Below are 16,263 nucleotides of genomic sequence, written 5' to 3' on the forward strand. Positions count from 1 at the left end.
CTTCTGTGCCGAAAGCTTCTTGTACCACACGGTTGCTTTGGGGCAGTGTTTCTCAATCTTTTTTTTATGAAGCACCCCCTTTAAAAAAAATAAGTACCCCCAGTACCTACAGTTTTCAGAACCACACAATTTTTTTCTACCATTGCAACACATTTGTTTAAACAACTTAATCGTAGCCAGGTGGGCAATGACATTTTTGGGTGTGAAAATTACAAAAATAAAGCGCTGTAAAACTTACAACAAAAATTCTGTTTTCTCCAAATTTCAGTTGTTGACGTATCCCCTCTCCCCCCGACTCCTCTCAAGTACCTTTAAGGTACTCATACCATTGGTTGAGAAACACTGATTTAGAGCACTACATTTGTATTAGCGCTTCTTTTTTTTCTTTTTTTTTTTCCTTTGTGCTGCTTTCTGATGACATGCAGAAGCTCCTGCCCGGCTGGTCTGATCGTTAGCTCATTTTTGCAGGGCTTGTTCCTGCATTCTGACCTTTACTTGCTAAAAGACATCCTCAATAAAGCTTCATTGGCCAGGAAAGTCAAGGAAGAAGAGGTGGATCTCACGTCTGTAATTAGCGAAGGTGTGTGGGGAGAGCAAACAAGGGTTGTAAGCTTCTGAAGAAGATGCTTCCTCTGGCTGTCAAACCTGAAGTCAAACCGGTTTCATTCCTGGGATCTGCCAATGGTAGATGAAACATTGTGTAGATTCCTGCATTGCTTCTCCCCCAACTTGTCACAGCCCTAACTTTAGGGGGCCCATGCTGTGGGGAGTGCGCATCAGTCGCTAGGACCAGTCAGTCCTTGGTACTTCTGAGAGTGTCAACAAGGGGCGTATTGTTCTCATGGTGTGATTCACCTGCCCTCTTAATTTGGGCCGAGTGACTCTTCTTGACGGCAAACACTGGCCAATGGAACCTGCCGACTGGTGTTTGCAGGAAGGGTCTAATGTGGCACGTCCCTCTGTTTCACCGGGTTACATTTTTCCTGTCGCTTGGTTCAGTTTCCTGTTCACTGCATCTTTGCACTGCATTAAAGACATGTACGTTGTTAACCCTTCTGTTAATGGAGTGTCGTGGGGGTTTTTTTATCCTGGAAGGCTGCACCCTAAGAACTGCCTGGGCGTACGTCAGTTTGCAGAAACCATGATGTGTACCGTGCTCTACGACACTGCCAATAGCTTCACCCACCAGCACTTTGTGGAGGTGTCCATGTCCGAAGAGTTCCTTGCTCTGCCCTTCGAAGACGTGCTGGAGCTGGTCTCCAGGGATGAGCTTAACGTCAAGTCCGAGGAGCAGGTACGTGGGCCGGCCTGTACGCGGCGTAGCAGAAGCAGCGTGCGTCACTAGAGGGGTTGAAATGCTTGGGGCAGTCGCACAGCTGATCTGTGAGAGAAGTGGAACTGGTCCATGCAGGGAGCAGAGGAGATGGCCTTGTGGGTGGTGGGGGTAGGCCCTCTTCTCGGATAACGTCTTCATTCTGGGAGAATTGGGGCTTCTCTCCGCTTATCAAATTGCTCTTCTCTGCCCGTTGACTAAGCACCGCCACTCGGGCCCACATCAGCAGTGATCCTGACTTTAACTGGAGATCTGCAGCTAGAAGACTCCTCCTGGGGTGGTCTGGGGGGTGACAGGGATGTTCGCGGCTAGTCGACTAACCGTTTAATCGCTTACCAGGCCTGGTTTAACCACAGACTCACTCCCACATCTTCCTGCGTGCTCTGCATTTGAAACTCGGAGCAGCAGGCTGGCTCAGTCCCAGCCCACTGGTCCCGATTTTAAATGAAGAGCGCACAGGGGAGCCTTCGGCCAGCCCGCGCTGCTGCCTCTGATACTCTAACCCCACGGTGTTCATAACGCTGAGGTTCTACGGCATTTTGGGATCTTCTGGCAAGTTGTGTTGAAACACTTTCCGATCGGTTGGAGCAATCCTTTCTCTAGAGGTTTCTAGCATGAAGTAAATGGGAGGGTTCTGGCTTGTTCCAGTGTAAATGAAAGGCTTTGAAACTTTGGTCTGATGTGTGTGGCTGTCCACATTGTCTCCACGCCAACCCCATATTTAGCCTGTGTGCATGATGGTTAGTGGCCTGTTTCAGTGGCAAGGTTACACCACAAGGTGGCAGTAGTAACCACAAATGCTAGTAATCAGCTATTTACCAGAAAGTTTTGCTGTCCTAGACAATTCAGTTCTTGGAAGAACAGAGGCCTCCCTGTGTGAACTGGCCTTAATACTGTTCCACATCAGTTCTGTGGAGACCTCCGTTCAAATTCTCGTCTACTGGGATCAGTCCAGCAGGAGCTCGGGAGGCAGTGGCCTGGGTAGACCAATGGGACAATGCTCCTGGAATGGACGCCTGCCCAGGTCAGCACACTGTGGCTATGGGTGGGAAATGAATTCCAGATCTCGTGCAGAATGTCCCATGCTATAATAGACCCCTCTGGTCAATTCAACAATGATGTTGATGGCCCCAGTGACCGAGAGATGCCTGCTAAGAATGGGGAAGGAATAATATCCTGAGCAGGTCGCTGGGTGGTAGTGTCCGTATCTTTGCTCTAGATCCCTTTCTGTGTTCGTGATCACTGTGCACCTAGGCAAGATGTTCCTTCTATTACAGCCCATTTGTTACAGGTTGTTTCCTTCCTCCTCTTGTGAGCTGCTTCAGGACACGGAAAAGAAAATCTCGTGTCTCTCCCCCAAGCACCTAGCAACAAATGCTCCTCTCTCTTCCGGCAGGTATTCGAAGCTGCGTTGGCCTGGGTCCGGTACGATCGAGATCAGCGGGAACCCTGCTTACCCGAGCTACTGTCCAAAATCCGACTGCCCCTTTGTCGACCTCAGTTCCTCACTGACCGCGTGCAACAAGATGACCTCGTGCGCTGCTGCCATAAATGCCGGTGAGCACTTGGTGGCTGTCCAGGAGTTGCTCATTGCGAGGAGTCCATGCTGATAGTGTGGGGAGTGGGGCTCCCAGAGACTGAAATCCTCTTTCCATGAAATGGGAATGCCACATGTAGCAAAACAGCAATTCCCTCCTGCTACCCTGCTGGCGTGGCTGAACCATCAGCTAGAACAGAGGTGGGCAATAATTTCCGCAGCAGGGACCACTTCGTGAATTTCGGTTACATGGTCACAGGCTGGCTCCAGGCCCCCTGGAAGGGGCGGGGCCTCAGATGAAAGAGCTGGGGTTGGGGGCTACAGAGAGACAGAGATTCTCTTTCTCTCACACACACGTGTGAGAGACAGACTGTATGTGACAGTGACACTGTGTGTACTGGCTGCTGCTGCGTAAGTTTCTGAGAGAAGCCATGCACTGTCTCTTTAAGACAGGGAAAGCTGTCCTGCTGTGTTATCTTACCTGCAGAGATGGGGTAAGGAAGGAGTGAGTGTGAGTGTGTGTGATATCTTAGAAACTCGGCACTACCCCTTAAGACAGGTGCTCCTCTGAGTCACTCCACTATCCATGCTTCAGATTGAGCGAAAAGGTTGGCAGGCCGGATCCGGCCCCGATTTTTGCCCACCCCGATCTAGGAAGATTAGCTCTTTCTTGGTAGAGAAGAGATCAGTTGACATCCTCATCGATGGCCTCAGCCCAGAAGGAGGGTGGTCCCAACACCACTAACCTGTCCTTCTCATGTTTTTGGTCTTAATTTCAGGGACCTGGTGGATGAGGCAAAAGACTACCACCTAATGCCAGAACGCCGGCCGCACCTCCCAGCATTCAAAACCCGTCCCCGGTGCTGCACCTCCATCGCAGGATTGATTTATGCTGTTGGAGGGCTGAATTCAGCAGGTACCTTGCATATCCCTGTCCCCCAGCTACACTGTGCCGTGGTATATCGAGTAGCAGTCTGACTGTGAAGTACATCCCTCACCCACTGAATGCTAAGCAGTCTCTCCTGCTCTCCCTTTTCCTGCTGCCTGTGTTGACACTGAGAGCATCCAGCCAACTGAATTCTGAAGGTGGCTCTTACCAGTTGTTGAACCTCTGGCACTCTAGGAACGCCGGCTGGATTGCTCAGGGATATTGAGAACACTGCCCTCGCCCCCGCGTTGCAATCTAATTTTTTAAATTTTTTAAATTAATGGAGATTGCCTGTCTCCTAGAACTGGAAGGGACCTTGAAAGGTCAAGTCCAGTCCCCTGCCTTCACAGCAGGACCAAGTACCATCCCTGACAAATTTTTGCCCCAAATGACCTCCACAAGGATTGAACTCTCAACCCTGGGTTTAGCAGGCCAATGCTCAAGCCACTAAAATTCTGGGGCCCAGTGTAAGTGCTGCCACATGAGCCATTCAGCAGCCAGTGGCCTCAAGGAGGTTTAAATGGCAACTAATTGACTAATCGAATAGTTGATGTTTTCTGCATTGACTATTCGATTAGTTGATTGGGCATTTCCACCTTTGAAGTGTAGCAACAAACGTTGCTACACTTCAAAGGTGAAAGTGCTGCGTGGAGCCCGGGATTAGCCTGACGCTGGGATCCCTGTGGCACTGCCACTTTGAAATGCCACAGACGCTGACGCTGGGCTCCCTGCGGCATTTCAATTTGGCAGTGCTGCGTGCAGGCCAGGGTCAGCGGGGGAATCCCCAGCTGATCCTGGGCTCCACATGGCGCTGCCGCTTTGAAATCCGCGTGGAGCCTGGGGTCGCCCCAGCTGTCTCCAGGCTGCAAGTAGCATTTCAAAGCGGCAGTGCTGTGTGGAGCCCAGGGTCTGGAACCAGGCTTCAAGTGACACTGACACTTTGAAGTACCCCTCCTCTTCCACCCCACCTTGCTACCGCTTTCTGAGAGAGGCAGCGAGGCGGGGAAGCGACTAGTCGACTATCCTGTCGACTATCTGATAAGCGTTTGCTAGCTGCAACTAGTCCTTCTCATCCCTAGGTGGCCTCCCCTGTTGTTTTCTTCCTGGCTGCGGGACTCTGCTCTGTTCTTCAAACCGCCAGGTTCTCCAGATCCCTGCCTTGTCCCCCAGCATGAGCTCTGTAGGGGACAAGGAAAGGGTCCCCCAGCATGAGCTCCGTAGGGGACAAGGAAGGGATGTGATAAAGCAGTAGTTTGGCTAGTAGAATGTTGGCGGAACTGCATTACACCATCGTTCTGTAGGGCGACCGTCAGCCAGGAGATTTACAATAGCTTTGAAACTGGGATCCGCACTGGGCAGCAGCTCACAAAAGCCGGGGGCTGCCCGGTGAGGCCTGGGTCCCTACTGAAGAAGGCTGAAGGCAGCCATGCTGCAATGTGATGCTGCGATTCTAGGGAGTCGACTGGCCCTAGAGATGCTGATTAAGTCTCCAAGCCTGGTGTGTTACTGCAGGGGCAGGATGTGAGGAGTCTGGCGCCCAGGTTTACAGGAACTCCCTGCGTTGTTGAGCAGTTTCCCTGGGGGTTGGGTGGCACTGGGTGGGGGATTCTTGCAGCAGCTAACATTTATGTAGGAATAAAAAGATGCAACAGCTAAGGGGGTGACGCCAATCGGAAGGCTTGAGTGTAGCCTCTTAATGGTCCCTACTACCCTTCCATAGCCCATCAGGCAGGTGCCCACCTGTAGGGATGGTCTGTGCAGATACGCAAGGCCTTGGGCTCAGGTTTTGCCCTGAAAGCTCAAAGCACAAACCTTGTATCCCCTTTATCCTTCCAGGCATGGATGAACATATGGCGGAAGCCCATAATTTTCTGCTTCAGCCCCCGTTCAGCAGAGACTCCAAGGAATCCCCAGGCCCTGTCACTTTTTTTAATTTGAGTAGCAAATTTTTATGCAGGTGATTCACTGAATGTGGTGGAAGTGTTTGACCCCATTGCCAATCGCTGGGAGAAGTGCCAGCCAATGACGACGGCGCGGAGTCGAGTGGGCGTGGCCGTGGTGAATGGACTCTTGTACGCCATTGGTGGCTACGACGGCCAGTTAAGACTGAGCACGGTGGAAGTTTACAACCCAGAGACGGATTCTTGGTCTAAAGCGGGAAGCATGAACAGCAAGCGAAGGTACGTGAGAAACCTGCTCCCTTCGGTACGGCGCCGGAGGCTGAAGGAATGGCAGGGGGGAATGTACGAAGCAGTGGTGCGGAAAACGGCGGAGGTGACCTTGGAGGTCAGAGAGGAGTTTGCAGGGCAATGCAGCGGGCAAAAGACCAAAGCACCATTTGGGCTGCATGCTCAAAGGAATGGAACCGGGAACGGCTGCGTTTGGCATAGCTGGGGTGCCACCGCGCTGGGAATGTTACTGTCCATTTTGAACTCGCTGGGGAGTGTAGATACACACAGCTGTTGTCCGCAGACCAGTTGTTTTCAAACTAGGGGGCGTGACCCACTTCTGGGTCATGGAATGTCAGGCCCTGGGTCTCATTGCTGCAGGGGGACCAGGTGATCAGTGGGGGTGCTAATGCGGCTAGCTACCTGTCCTGGCCCCGCAGACTGCGCTGCACCCCAGAAATGGCTGGCAACAGGCCTGACTTCTCGGTGAGGGAAAGAGCGCACAGGACTTTGCGCACTGCCCCTGCCCTGAGCACTAGCTCCGCTCTCCCATTGGCTGGGACCCTGCTGCTGGCTGCTTCTGGGGCGTAGCATGGTCAGTGGTGCCAGGAGAGACAGGAAGCTGCCTTAGCCTCCCCTCCCTCCCCCACTGACTGGGAGCTGCTCCAGGTAAGCCCTCCCTCCCCATCTCTCCTCCCCAAGCTGGAGCCACCTCCTGAAACCTAAAACTCTCTCCTCCTCAGCCCCACCCCACAGCCTACACTCTAGTCAAATTCTGTCGGGTTGTGGCGATTAAGAGCTATATAGACAGGGTCTGGCCATCGAGAACAGGGACAGAACTCCCTAAAAGAGGGGTGGTGGAAATGTCTGAGGGAGATTTATTTGTAGCAGCACGAACTCAAGTAGGATTCAGCCTGTTTTCCCTTTCATAGAATCATAGAATAATAGGACTGGAAGGGACCTCAAGAGGTCATCAAGTCCAGCCCCCCACCCTCAAGGCAGGACCAAGCTCCGTCTACACCATCCCTGACAGATGTCTATCTAACCTGTTCTTAAATATCTCCAGAGAGGGAGATTCCACCACCTCCCTTGGCAATTTATTCCAATATTTGACCACCCTGACAGTTAGGATTTTTTTCTCGGTTTTATATCTGAGAGAACTTGCTGGTAGACTCTGACGACGGGGAATAGAGGTCCAAAGGAAGTGATGGAAGCCATATTGCTTGGGACCTTTTTAAAACGAGGCTGCATAAATCATTGGAAAATGTGTCCTAGGGAACACTCAGCCCCGGCAGCGTGATGAGTTGTCTGTCTCTGTGGTCTCCTCTGGAAAGCGGAGTCAATTCGCACACAGTGCAGGGTTCGCACTCCAAGCCTGGAGTCCGGAGAAATTTTCATAGCTGAGCAGAAGAGCTGGTGGTTTAAACGCTGAGTCAGGGGAGCCTGGTATAATCACACCGCCCTAGAAGTTATGTTGTGGTGGCAGTTGGAAACACACACTGTGTCATGTGACCAACAACGCTGGAAAAACCCACCTATTAACTCTCCTGGCTACACTGTTCCTTCTACCACAACAGCCTGTGGCTCATCTCTCGCCTTCCAAATGTAAACGTGTTTGTGGCTTTCAGTGTTTTTACTCCGGTTTCTTTATCCTGCTCCTCGGGCACTGAGCATTGTTAAATTGTCCCTTCTGCTAGCTTTGCAGCACGTCGTCCCCATAATCATCCTGGGGCCTTCTTTTAATGTGGTTTCCAGAGCTAATCGCCTGGGAAGAGCGTGCTGCCTTGTAGCCTGTGACTTGAAATACCACGTGAGGGGAGTCCATTGGGATTGTGCTTGTTCAGGGGGCTTCTGTTCAAGCAAATACAATTTCAGATCTGTAGGGCGCAATTGGGGACCTCAGCAGGTTGTGCCAAGTGAGCCCTGTTCATGCTGGCCAAGGCTCTTAGGTCTGCCTCCAGGGACACGCCTGAGTGTCAAGTCCTGGAATCATTTCCACCCATATCCTACTCCAGGCTGGAAATGTTTTCAGGACTTGACACTCAGGAGGTGAGCAATAATTTTTGACTAGGGGACACTTCAGAAATTGTTGAAATAGCCCCAGGCCGCCCCAGAAGGAGCGGAGCCTAAACCAGAAGGAGCATGATAGGTCTGGGGGTGGGGGAACCCCTGATTTCCTACACAACGTCCTGGGCTGCAACCCTGCCACAAGTGTCCCGTTCTGCTTGCACCTTCCTGGAGCGGGCGTCATCCTCATTAAAACTTCGTCAGTAAGAGAGTGGGTGCTTCGCAGGATTGTATCCAAGTGCTTGGCTTCTGCAATCCTAAATGGTTTTCTTACCGCAAGATAAGTGCGGACAGGGAAGTGGAGGGGCTTGAAGAGAAGAGCGTAAATGTGAAGCAGAAGGTTTAACATTGATCTCCATTATCCTCCGTGGAGTATTTGTTCCTGACGGTCCGTTGTGAGACAAGCGTTTGACAGTGGGGGGCTGACTAACTTAAGGGAGCTGACATTGGTACCTAAAGCAGTTGCTGTCGATCTAAGGGCTTTTGTACCATTGCCACTGTATCTGAGTGCCTTCTACCCAAAATCAGTAGCAAGTAGGTTGTTAGGTGTCCGGTTTTCTGGGGCTCTGTTTGGTTAAAAAAAAAAAAATCCAGAAAATCCAGGAGCCTGGCGGGGGGAGTGGCTGGGAAGTGGGGTGTGATCAGTGCTGGGAGCCCTGGTTGTGTGAGAGGAGGGGCAGCCGGGTCCGTGCTCCTGTGCACTGGTCAAGCGCATGGTGGAGCTGCAGCTGGACTCGCTCGCGCTTCATCTAGACCGTGCAGGGGCGGGAGAGCCCTGGGATCTGCATTGCCCAGGTCAGTCCCGCCCCCCACCGGCTGATACGCTCCTCCCTCCCACCCCCTCCTGGCCGGCCGGTTGGTTCTCCCCCACTTCTCCTCCCGATCTCCCCCGGCCAGCCCCGGTGCACCCCCTGCCAGTGCTGCTTCCGGCGGCCAGTTCTCCCCTCCTCCTCCTGAGCTCTCCCCGCCAGCCCTGCTCTGCCCTTCCCCCCACCGACCAGCTCTGTTTCCCGTCTGCTGCCCCCCCCACACCTCCCCCAGCCAGTGCCCGCCCCCCCGCCAGCTCTGCTCCCCCCCCCCCCCGTCCAGCCCTGCTCCCCTCCCAGCCAGTCCCCCCCCACCACCCCATGAAGTGTGTGTCTGGTATTTTTTTTAAGACTACCTGGTAACCCAGTAGCAAGAGTGAAGACTCTAGTGGGCTTCATGGAGTCTCTGGTTCATCTCCCTTTTCAGGACCAAAACTCTTTTTGGGGTAAGGTTTGTATTTTGGAACAGGAGTTGAAAGAGGCTCGGGAACAAAATGGGATGTTCGTATTGGGGCTGTCTCTTAGGCCAGGTCTACGCTAAAGAGGAAGGTTGAAGCAAGCTATGCAACTCTAGCAACGTTTAATTATGTAGTTGGAGTCAACGTCCCGTGTTTTGCGTCTCCATGCCATTCCCATAGTGGGAGGCTGACGCAAGTAAAAGCTGCTGTTGTCTTCTCTTACTCCTCGCAGGAGCAGGAGTACTGGCAGCAGGCAGGGGGGACCCTCTGAGTTCGATTTAGCGAGTCTTAACTAGACTTGCTAAATCAAACTCTGGAAGGTTGATTGTGGCAATGGCGATCTTCCATTTAGCATAGAAATGGCCTTAATATAGGAAGGTCTGTTGTCTGGCTCCACCAGGTGAGTGGTTTAGCAGACTGGAAATAATCTACTGGGACTTTCCCTACTTTTGTTTGTGTGATTTAATATGGAATCAGGGTATAGTCAGTTGAATTGGCCACCTTAGGCCTCTTTCTAGCTTGTAAAATCATCACTACCAGTCAGCTTTGTGGGTAGCTGTAGTTAAGGTTAAAAGGGAGCAAAGACTAAATGTTGCCCTCCCTAGAGTTGATTCTTTTCAGGTCCAGGTTGAGGTGCATTTGCAGAATGTTGTAAGCAGTTTCCCTACATCTCTAAAGCTGTTTGCTAATTGGCTGCCTTTATTTAATTCATGAACATCTGCATGTTAGCCAGATATTGGGCTCATGGGGTGAGCTATATTAATAAGTAGTTGGATAGCAGTAAGTATCGACCTGCTTCCCAGATGCAGAGACTCTCAGAGAACGAAGCCGGTTTTATCCACTAAGTGTCTGCCAAGGTATGCTGCAAAATTTTGTTTCATGATGCAACATGTTTCAGTTGCCCAAAGCAGTCTAACCTGGTGTTATGCCCTTCATTTCAGCGCGATGGGAACAGTCGTGCTGGATGGGCAGATCTATGTGTGTGGCGGGTATGATGGAAACTCATCCCTCAACTCTGTGGAGACCTACTCACCAGAAACAGACAAGTAAGAGCTTCTAAACGTACTCTGGCTTCTCCCGCTGGGTTCTGCCTTTGTCCTCAAACACAGGAGGAACAGCCGAGAGCACCGGTTTTTAAAAAAGATGAGCTACAATAGGCTGGAAAACCTTTATTTTTGATTGAGTAACTACGTTTGGCTTAAAACCACGTGTACTAATTCTAGAGGAGTGAACGGAATAAAGTTTTGATACAGAAGTATGGCCCTTCATTTTCAGTTTTTACAGATACTGTTTCCCCTACCTGAATTTTGGACCATTCGGACATACAGAAATACTGATTTTATGCTAAGAACATTCAATATATTACATCAGAGATGTATCTGTTAATATCAAATTAATCAAAGTATACATGCAAGACTTGTTTGTCAAAGACACACACGTACATGCTCTTAATGTGTAATCCACGTAATAAACCACAGCATTACCTTACTTTTACTTTCAATACTCTCTTCCATTTTGTTCCTTTTTCCTGTCCTCCCGTTCCCCAATATTAACTCCAACATTTTCCCAGAAATCTGTGAAGTTAATTTATTCTGCTGGTATTTCCCCAAATTATTAACCTTTGAAATAAACACGGATACGTTCTTGGGAAATGCTTTTGTTTATTTACACAATAAAATTTGAAAACGAAGGGCCTTGTCTAGAATGAATAGATGGCGGAGTGAAAATACTAGACACTCAATACCTGAAAGGCTTCTGGGTCACCAGGAAGTTTTGTGTAATCATTTAATGTCTTTATATGGAGCTTCATGTGCACTGCCTGTGGAAGGGAGAGATTCTTGCACTGCTGCTATTGGCTTTTCTCTCGGCAAGGTGGACAGTAGCGACCCCCATGAGTTCGAATCGCAGCGCGGCTGGAGTCACCGTGTTCGAAGGCAGGATCTACGTGTCTGGAGGGCATGACGGTTTACAGATTTTCAGCAGTGTAAGTCTGAATCTCGGAGCCAGTTCTGCACCACACTGATTTCTTGCAACTCTGGGCTGGTGAAGTTGGACTAACTGTGCTGACCACAGGGTGGAAAACCTGCCTTTTGCCTATCTCTGGTCAGCACAGTTAGTCCAAGCTGATGCAGCTCCGTCATCTAAGCATACAGCTCCTTCGTCCTTGTCGTCAGTATCACCTCTTGGTCTAGTCCTAGGTGGTTCCTGAGCAGGCACCACTAACTGAGTCAAACAAACCCACTAGGGGCTAGACCAGGGTGGGCAAATGGCTCTCTGCAGGCCGGATCCGGCCCACCAAGCCGATGGATCCGGCCTGCGGCTGCCCTGCCGTTCCTCCTCCCCCTCCTCCTCTCCCAGGCCAATCACCCTACCTCCTTTCTCTCCAGGTGGGGAGGCTCAGGAGAGCTCAGGCTTCAGTCCCCCCTCCTGGGGGCGTGGAGTAATTTTTGTTGTCCAAAGAGGGTCATGATGCAATGGAGTTTGAAAAGCACTGCTCTAGCATGGCGGGGTGGCTGGGCTAGATGACTTATGGCCCCTCCCAGCCCTACAATTCTATTCCTCTGTAAGCCACAAGAAGGGGTAGCCAGAATGACTGAAATCCAGCTACTGAGGGAAGTGGCGGATTCATCATCTCCGTATCTCCAAACGGAGGCTGGCTGCCTTCCAGGACGATGCTTTACCCAAGCACCAGTAATCTACCTGTACCCTAATCTGCCTGTAATGATCTTCTACATACTTACGTAGGCTTAAGAGTAGCTCTGATTGCCTGTCTATGTGCAGCCCACAATGCAGGTGTATACATGCTAGAATGTCCTCCTTATGTTGACGCTCTCTTACCTGCAGGTGGAGTACTACAACCATCACACAGCCACATGGCATCCGGTCGCGAGCATGCTGAACAAGCGTTGTCGGCATGGAGCCGCCTCCCTGGGCAGCAAGATGTTCGTCTGCGGCGGGTACGACGGCTCCGGCTTCCTCAGCATCGCCGAGGTTTACAGCTCCATGGCGGATCAGTGGTACCTGATTGTCCCTATGAACACCCGGAGGAGCCGTGTCTCCCTGGTAGCCAACTGTGGTCGCCTGTATGCGGTGGGCGGCTATGACGGACAGTCCAACCTGAGCTCAGTAGAAATGTACGACCCAGAAACCAACCGCTGGACGTTTATGGCCCCTATGGTGTGTCACGAGGGAGGGGTTGGTGTGGGGTGCGTACCGCTCCTGACCATCTGAGAAGGAACCGTCAGCGGCTGTCTCTAAGCTACAGACCCTGGAGAGGTTTAGTGAGGGTTTTGTGGTGTGATCTCTCCAGAGGTACATTTCTAGGTGCTCAAGTGTCATTCACAATCACAGTTCAACAGAAAGTTACCCTGTGATGATTTTCGGGCTGAGGCTCCACAGTAGATGAATAATTAACCATTCAGATCATGCCTGTCACCCATTCCCTTCCTATCACCCGCACTTCTAGTCATGAAGTGGACCTAAGGCGAGGGAAACACTTCCTCCTGGCCTGTGTTGCAGGTACTGCATTGATCCAGATGGGGGCTACTTCTGGTTGTGTAGTGTGGTCTGTAGGTTGGTTTGACCCTGCACAAATCAATGCCGGCCAGATCAGTGAGGGGGAGTGGGTACGCAGCATGTTCCGGGCAAATGGCCCTAATGCCACGATTCACTTTAATATTCACCTCAGTAGCGGGAGTGTTGTGAACAGTCCCATTCATTCTGTTGAGTTCCCAGGCATGTTGGATTTTACCCATTGCCACAAAACAGAATGGTCTTTTTAACCAACATTGGTTCTTAGAAGCCCGTATGGGAGGTAAATCTTGGAGATGTGTTGTCCCTCAATTTCTGAGGACCTACCCCTATGACCAGCATCTCCCCTTTACTACTTGTGAGTGAAACTTACTTGGTTCTGATTGATCAGGAGAATGGGAGGTAGCCATTGAGGGGGAGTAACAAATGTTTCTCCCTCTCAGATTGTCCAAAAAACTAGATTAAACATCCAACTGTTCCAACAGGCTGCCGAAGAAAACAATTGACTATAAATGACACATGCAGCAAACGCACATTCAAATAGGAAAATTGCCAAAATGTTAATTGTACAGAGATCTTCCTTAAAACTCAATCTGCTGTAAAGTTTTTCTTCTTTTTTCCCCCCTCCCTTTCACAAAACTTAGGCCCTGGTTTCCAAAATACATATTAGAAGCAGCTGAATTGCAGTGTGGTCAAGCGCTGTCCTTTGGCGCTTTCGAGCAAAGATGAAAATGTGCAGTCAGATGGTTTTGATTTCACAAAAATGCTGTGGGTTTTGAAATGTGCACTTGGCCCGCTTGTTCGGAGCTTTTCTGCCAGCTGTTGGCCTATTTGACAGCTGTCATTTGCTTCAGAAAAGTGAAATACAGGCTGAGAGAGAAATCATGCACAGCAATGATGGACAGTGAGGGTTTGTGCAAGAGACTGAATTTAAACCCCAGAAAAATCACACATGCACAAACACTCAGCAGAGCCAAAGGTTTTATTTATTCAGCGTCTCGCTGTTTCGGTTGAGCTCCATTGTGAAAGATCTGTACAGCATGCCTGGTTGATACTGTGTTAATCTAGCCATGCTGCAATTGTTTTACAGCCAAACAATGGCATTGTATGAGATTAAGAGAAAGATGTTGTCAAAGAAGAGAGAAATGTGAAAGACTAGTAGTGACTAGTCTGGTCTCTTCCTAGGAATCCGTTCCCATGTGTTCCCCACTGTTGTGTTTTCCTGTCATGCAGCCTACACTGGCAGAAGATCAGGCGTTCTCTACCCCTTCTTCCGGTGCTTTCTCTCTTTAATATCCCTGTCTCTCTCCTGTAATGATTACAAATGGAAGGACCCCTGGATCCTTGTGGTCTTCCTGCAAACGTGGTAACACATACCATCTGAGAGATGCTTTGGAGTCATCTTTGCCCTGCCGACTTGCCAGGTACCTTAATGTCTGTTACCCTTTATAGAGTGGCTGACTGGAGCCCAGTCTAAGTTGGCATTTCCTCCTACATTGATGCCTGTTCTTCAGGCACCAAGATGTGGCTTTGCAACGATTTTTTTTTTCCTGCCTCGAGTTTACAAACTTGGCCCCTTTTTTTCTGGAAGTAAAAGAAACATCCCACGGGGACTTGACTGAGGTCGGTTTGAGTGGCCAGCACGTGGTGTGGTTGTAGGTTCCACCAGGACGAATGGCGCACTTCTGGAAAGGATGCCATCCTTTGGAACTTCCTTTTGTGCTAACCCAAGAAGCAGCCACGTTTTTCAAACTCAGAGCAGACCTGAGACCCCTTCAGTCGATCCACGTGGGAAGCCAGAACTCTGTGAGAACTTACATGAAAGAGGGGTCACAGCAATGCCCGACACTGACCGCTTAAGTGGCATATAATATCCAGGCAAGGCGAGGGAAGGAGAGAAGAGACCTCTTGGTACTCGGGGGTATTACAAAATGTGAAGTATATTTATTCAGTATTTTGCTTGCACGAACATGGCCTGTCACTAACCTAGGGCTCCCTTCTCAGCCCGCTTCCTGCTGTCTGAGCCTTTAGTGAAGCCCTCGGCCGAGGTCACAGGCTGCGGGGATGCCAGCGCAGGCTGCTGACCGGAAGAGTTGATTCAAACACTAATCTCTTCCATTGTATCAAAGGGACACGGGGAAATGCTACAGATACCTCCGTTGCTTTTTGTGTGCGCTCTTTTGAGTTCCTCTGCAAGCTCTGAGAGACACCGGAGCACCCTCGTTTCCGTCATTCAGTAGGAGCTGCGCACTCACCACCTCTTCCCACGGGGTACTGAGTCTGAATGTCTGTGCTTCGTTGTTGTTTCATATCAAAAACCTCACTGCTGCTTAGGGTTTTTACTTCAAGTGTGGACATGTCTGTATTCAGGTACCATGTATATTGTCGGTGTGTAATATGAGCACGTCTGGTCACAAACGTGAGTGGTTTGTCTCGGTATCGATATCTATTTCCTGTTTGTGTACGTTTAACGACCGGTGGATCATGCTTGGGGATAAACATTCGCTTGGTGTTTCCAGGCTGCGAAGACTTTTCTTAAACGTTGGCATCAAGACGAAGGTGGTTTTTGGGCCATGAACTGAAAGGTGGTAGAAAAATAAAATTGTTGTTTGCCATTAGCTGCAAGGCTTTTAAATGGTGTATTCTGGGAAGGGAGGAGGGAGCGTTTTTTCATTTGCTTTTGAAAGTATAGTTTGTGACTGGGAAGGAAACTGCAGTTTTTTTCTGTCCTTTTTATCTTCCCAGCATGTCTTTTCCACTCTCAGCCAAACTTCACCAGTAGGGGTGTCTGAGTAAGCAGATTTCTTTAGAGCCGGGGGGTCCAGCCAGTAGCCAACTAGCCGCATTATTCTGAAAATGTTAATAATTTGGTAAGGCAACTAGCCACCCTCAGCCAGCCAAGTAGCCACATGTGGCTAGCATGTTGGACACCACAGCATTAGGGGCCAAGTCACCTGTCTTTTAATAACTGTTTTAGATACACCAAGACTCAGCAGCTGTTGAGACATTTGATGCCCACTTCCATCTAGCAAACATGGTGATTATCATAGAGGTAGCCGTGTTAGTCTGAATCTGCAAAAGCGGCAAGGAGTCCTGTGGCACCTTATAGACTAACCGAAGTGTTGGAGCATAAGCTTTCGTGGGCAAAGACCCACTTGGTCAGATGCATCTGACGAAGTGGGTCTTTGCCCACGAAAGCTTATGCTCCAACACTTCGGTTAGTCTATAAGGTGCCACAGGACTCCTCGCTGCTTTTGGTGATAATCATGGGATTTCTCTCCTACAGAGAGGATAGTTTGACCCCTGCCCAGATATCAATCCTTTAGCCCCAATTTTTCCCCTCGGTGATAATGTATTTGCATCCAGAGTGTGTAAATATCCTGCTGGCCCATCAGAAGTTTTCCAAACTGTCGTAACTCTTGTGACTCCCCATTT

General features: G+C 50.1%; 1 protein-coding gene across 2 annotated transcripts in view; it reads left to right on the top strand.

Annotated features, from left to right (window-relative positions):
* The window catches only part of KLHL18 (kelch like family member 18), a 44,908-nt gene extending 29,462 nt beyond the window's left edge, over nt 1–15,446 (top strand). Inside the window, exons 4-10 of one of the 2 annotated variants that reach the window (XM_075922991.1) lie at nt 1,096–1,294; nt 2,730–2,890; nt 3,650–3,786; nt 5,741–5,978; nt 10,239–10,343; nt 11,170–11,281; nt 12,142–15,446. In XM_075922991.1, coding sequence (XP_075779106.1) covers nt 1,096–1,294; nt 2,730–2,890; nt 3,650–3,786; nt 5,741–5,978; nt 10,239–10,343; nt 11,170–11,281; nt 12,142–12,528 — 1,339 coding nt within the window. In that variant the 3' untranslated portion in view covers nt 12,529–15,446. The remainder of the gene's footprint in view (nt 1–1,095; nt 1,295–2,729; nt 2,891–3,649; nt 3,787–5,740; nt 5,979–10,238; nt 10,344–11,169; nt 11,282–12,141) is intronic. The other variant, XM_075922992.1, reaches the window with a different exon arrangement.
* Nucleotides 15,447–16,263: the final 817 nt, after the last annotated feature.

This window comes from Pelodiscus sinensis, chromosome 2, assembly GCF_049634645.1.
Source record: "Pelodiscus sinensis isolate JC-2024 chromosome 2, ASM4963464v1, whole genome shotgun sequence".
NCBI lineage: Eukaryota > Metazoa > Chordata > Testudines > Trionychidae > Pelodiscus > Pelodiscus sinensis.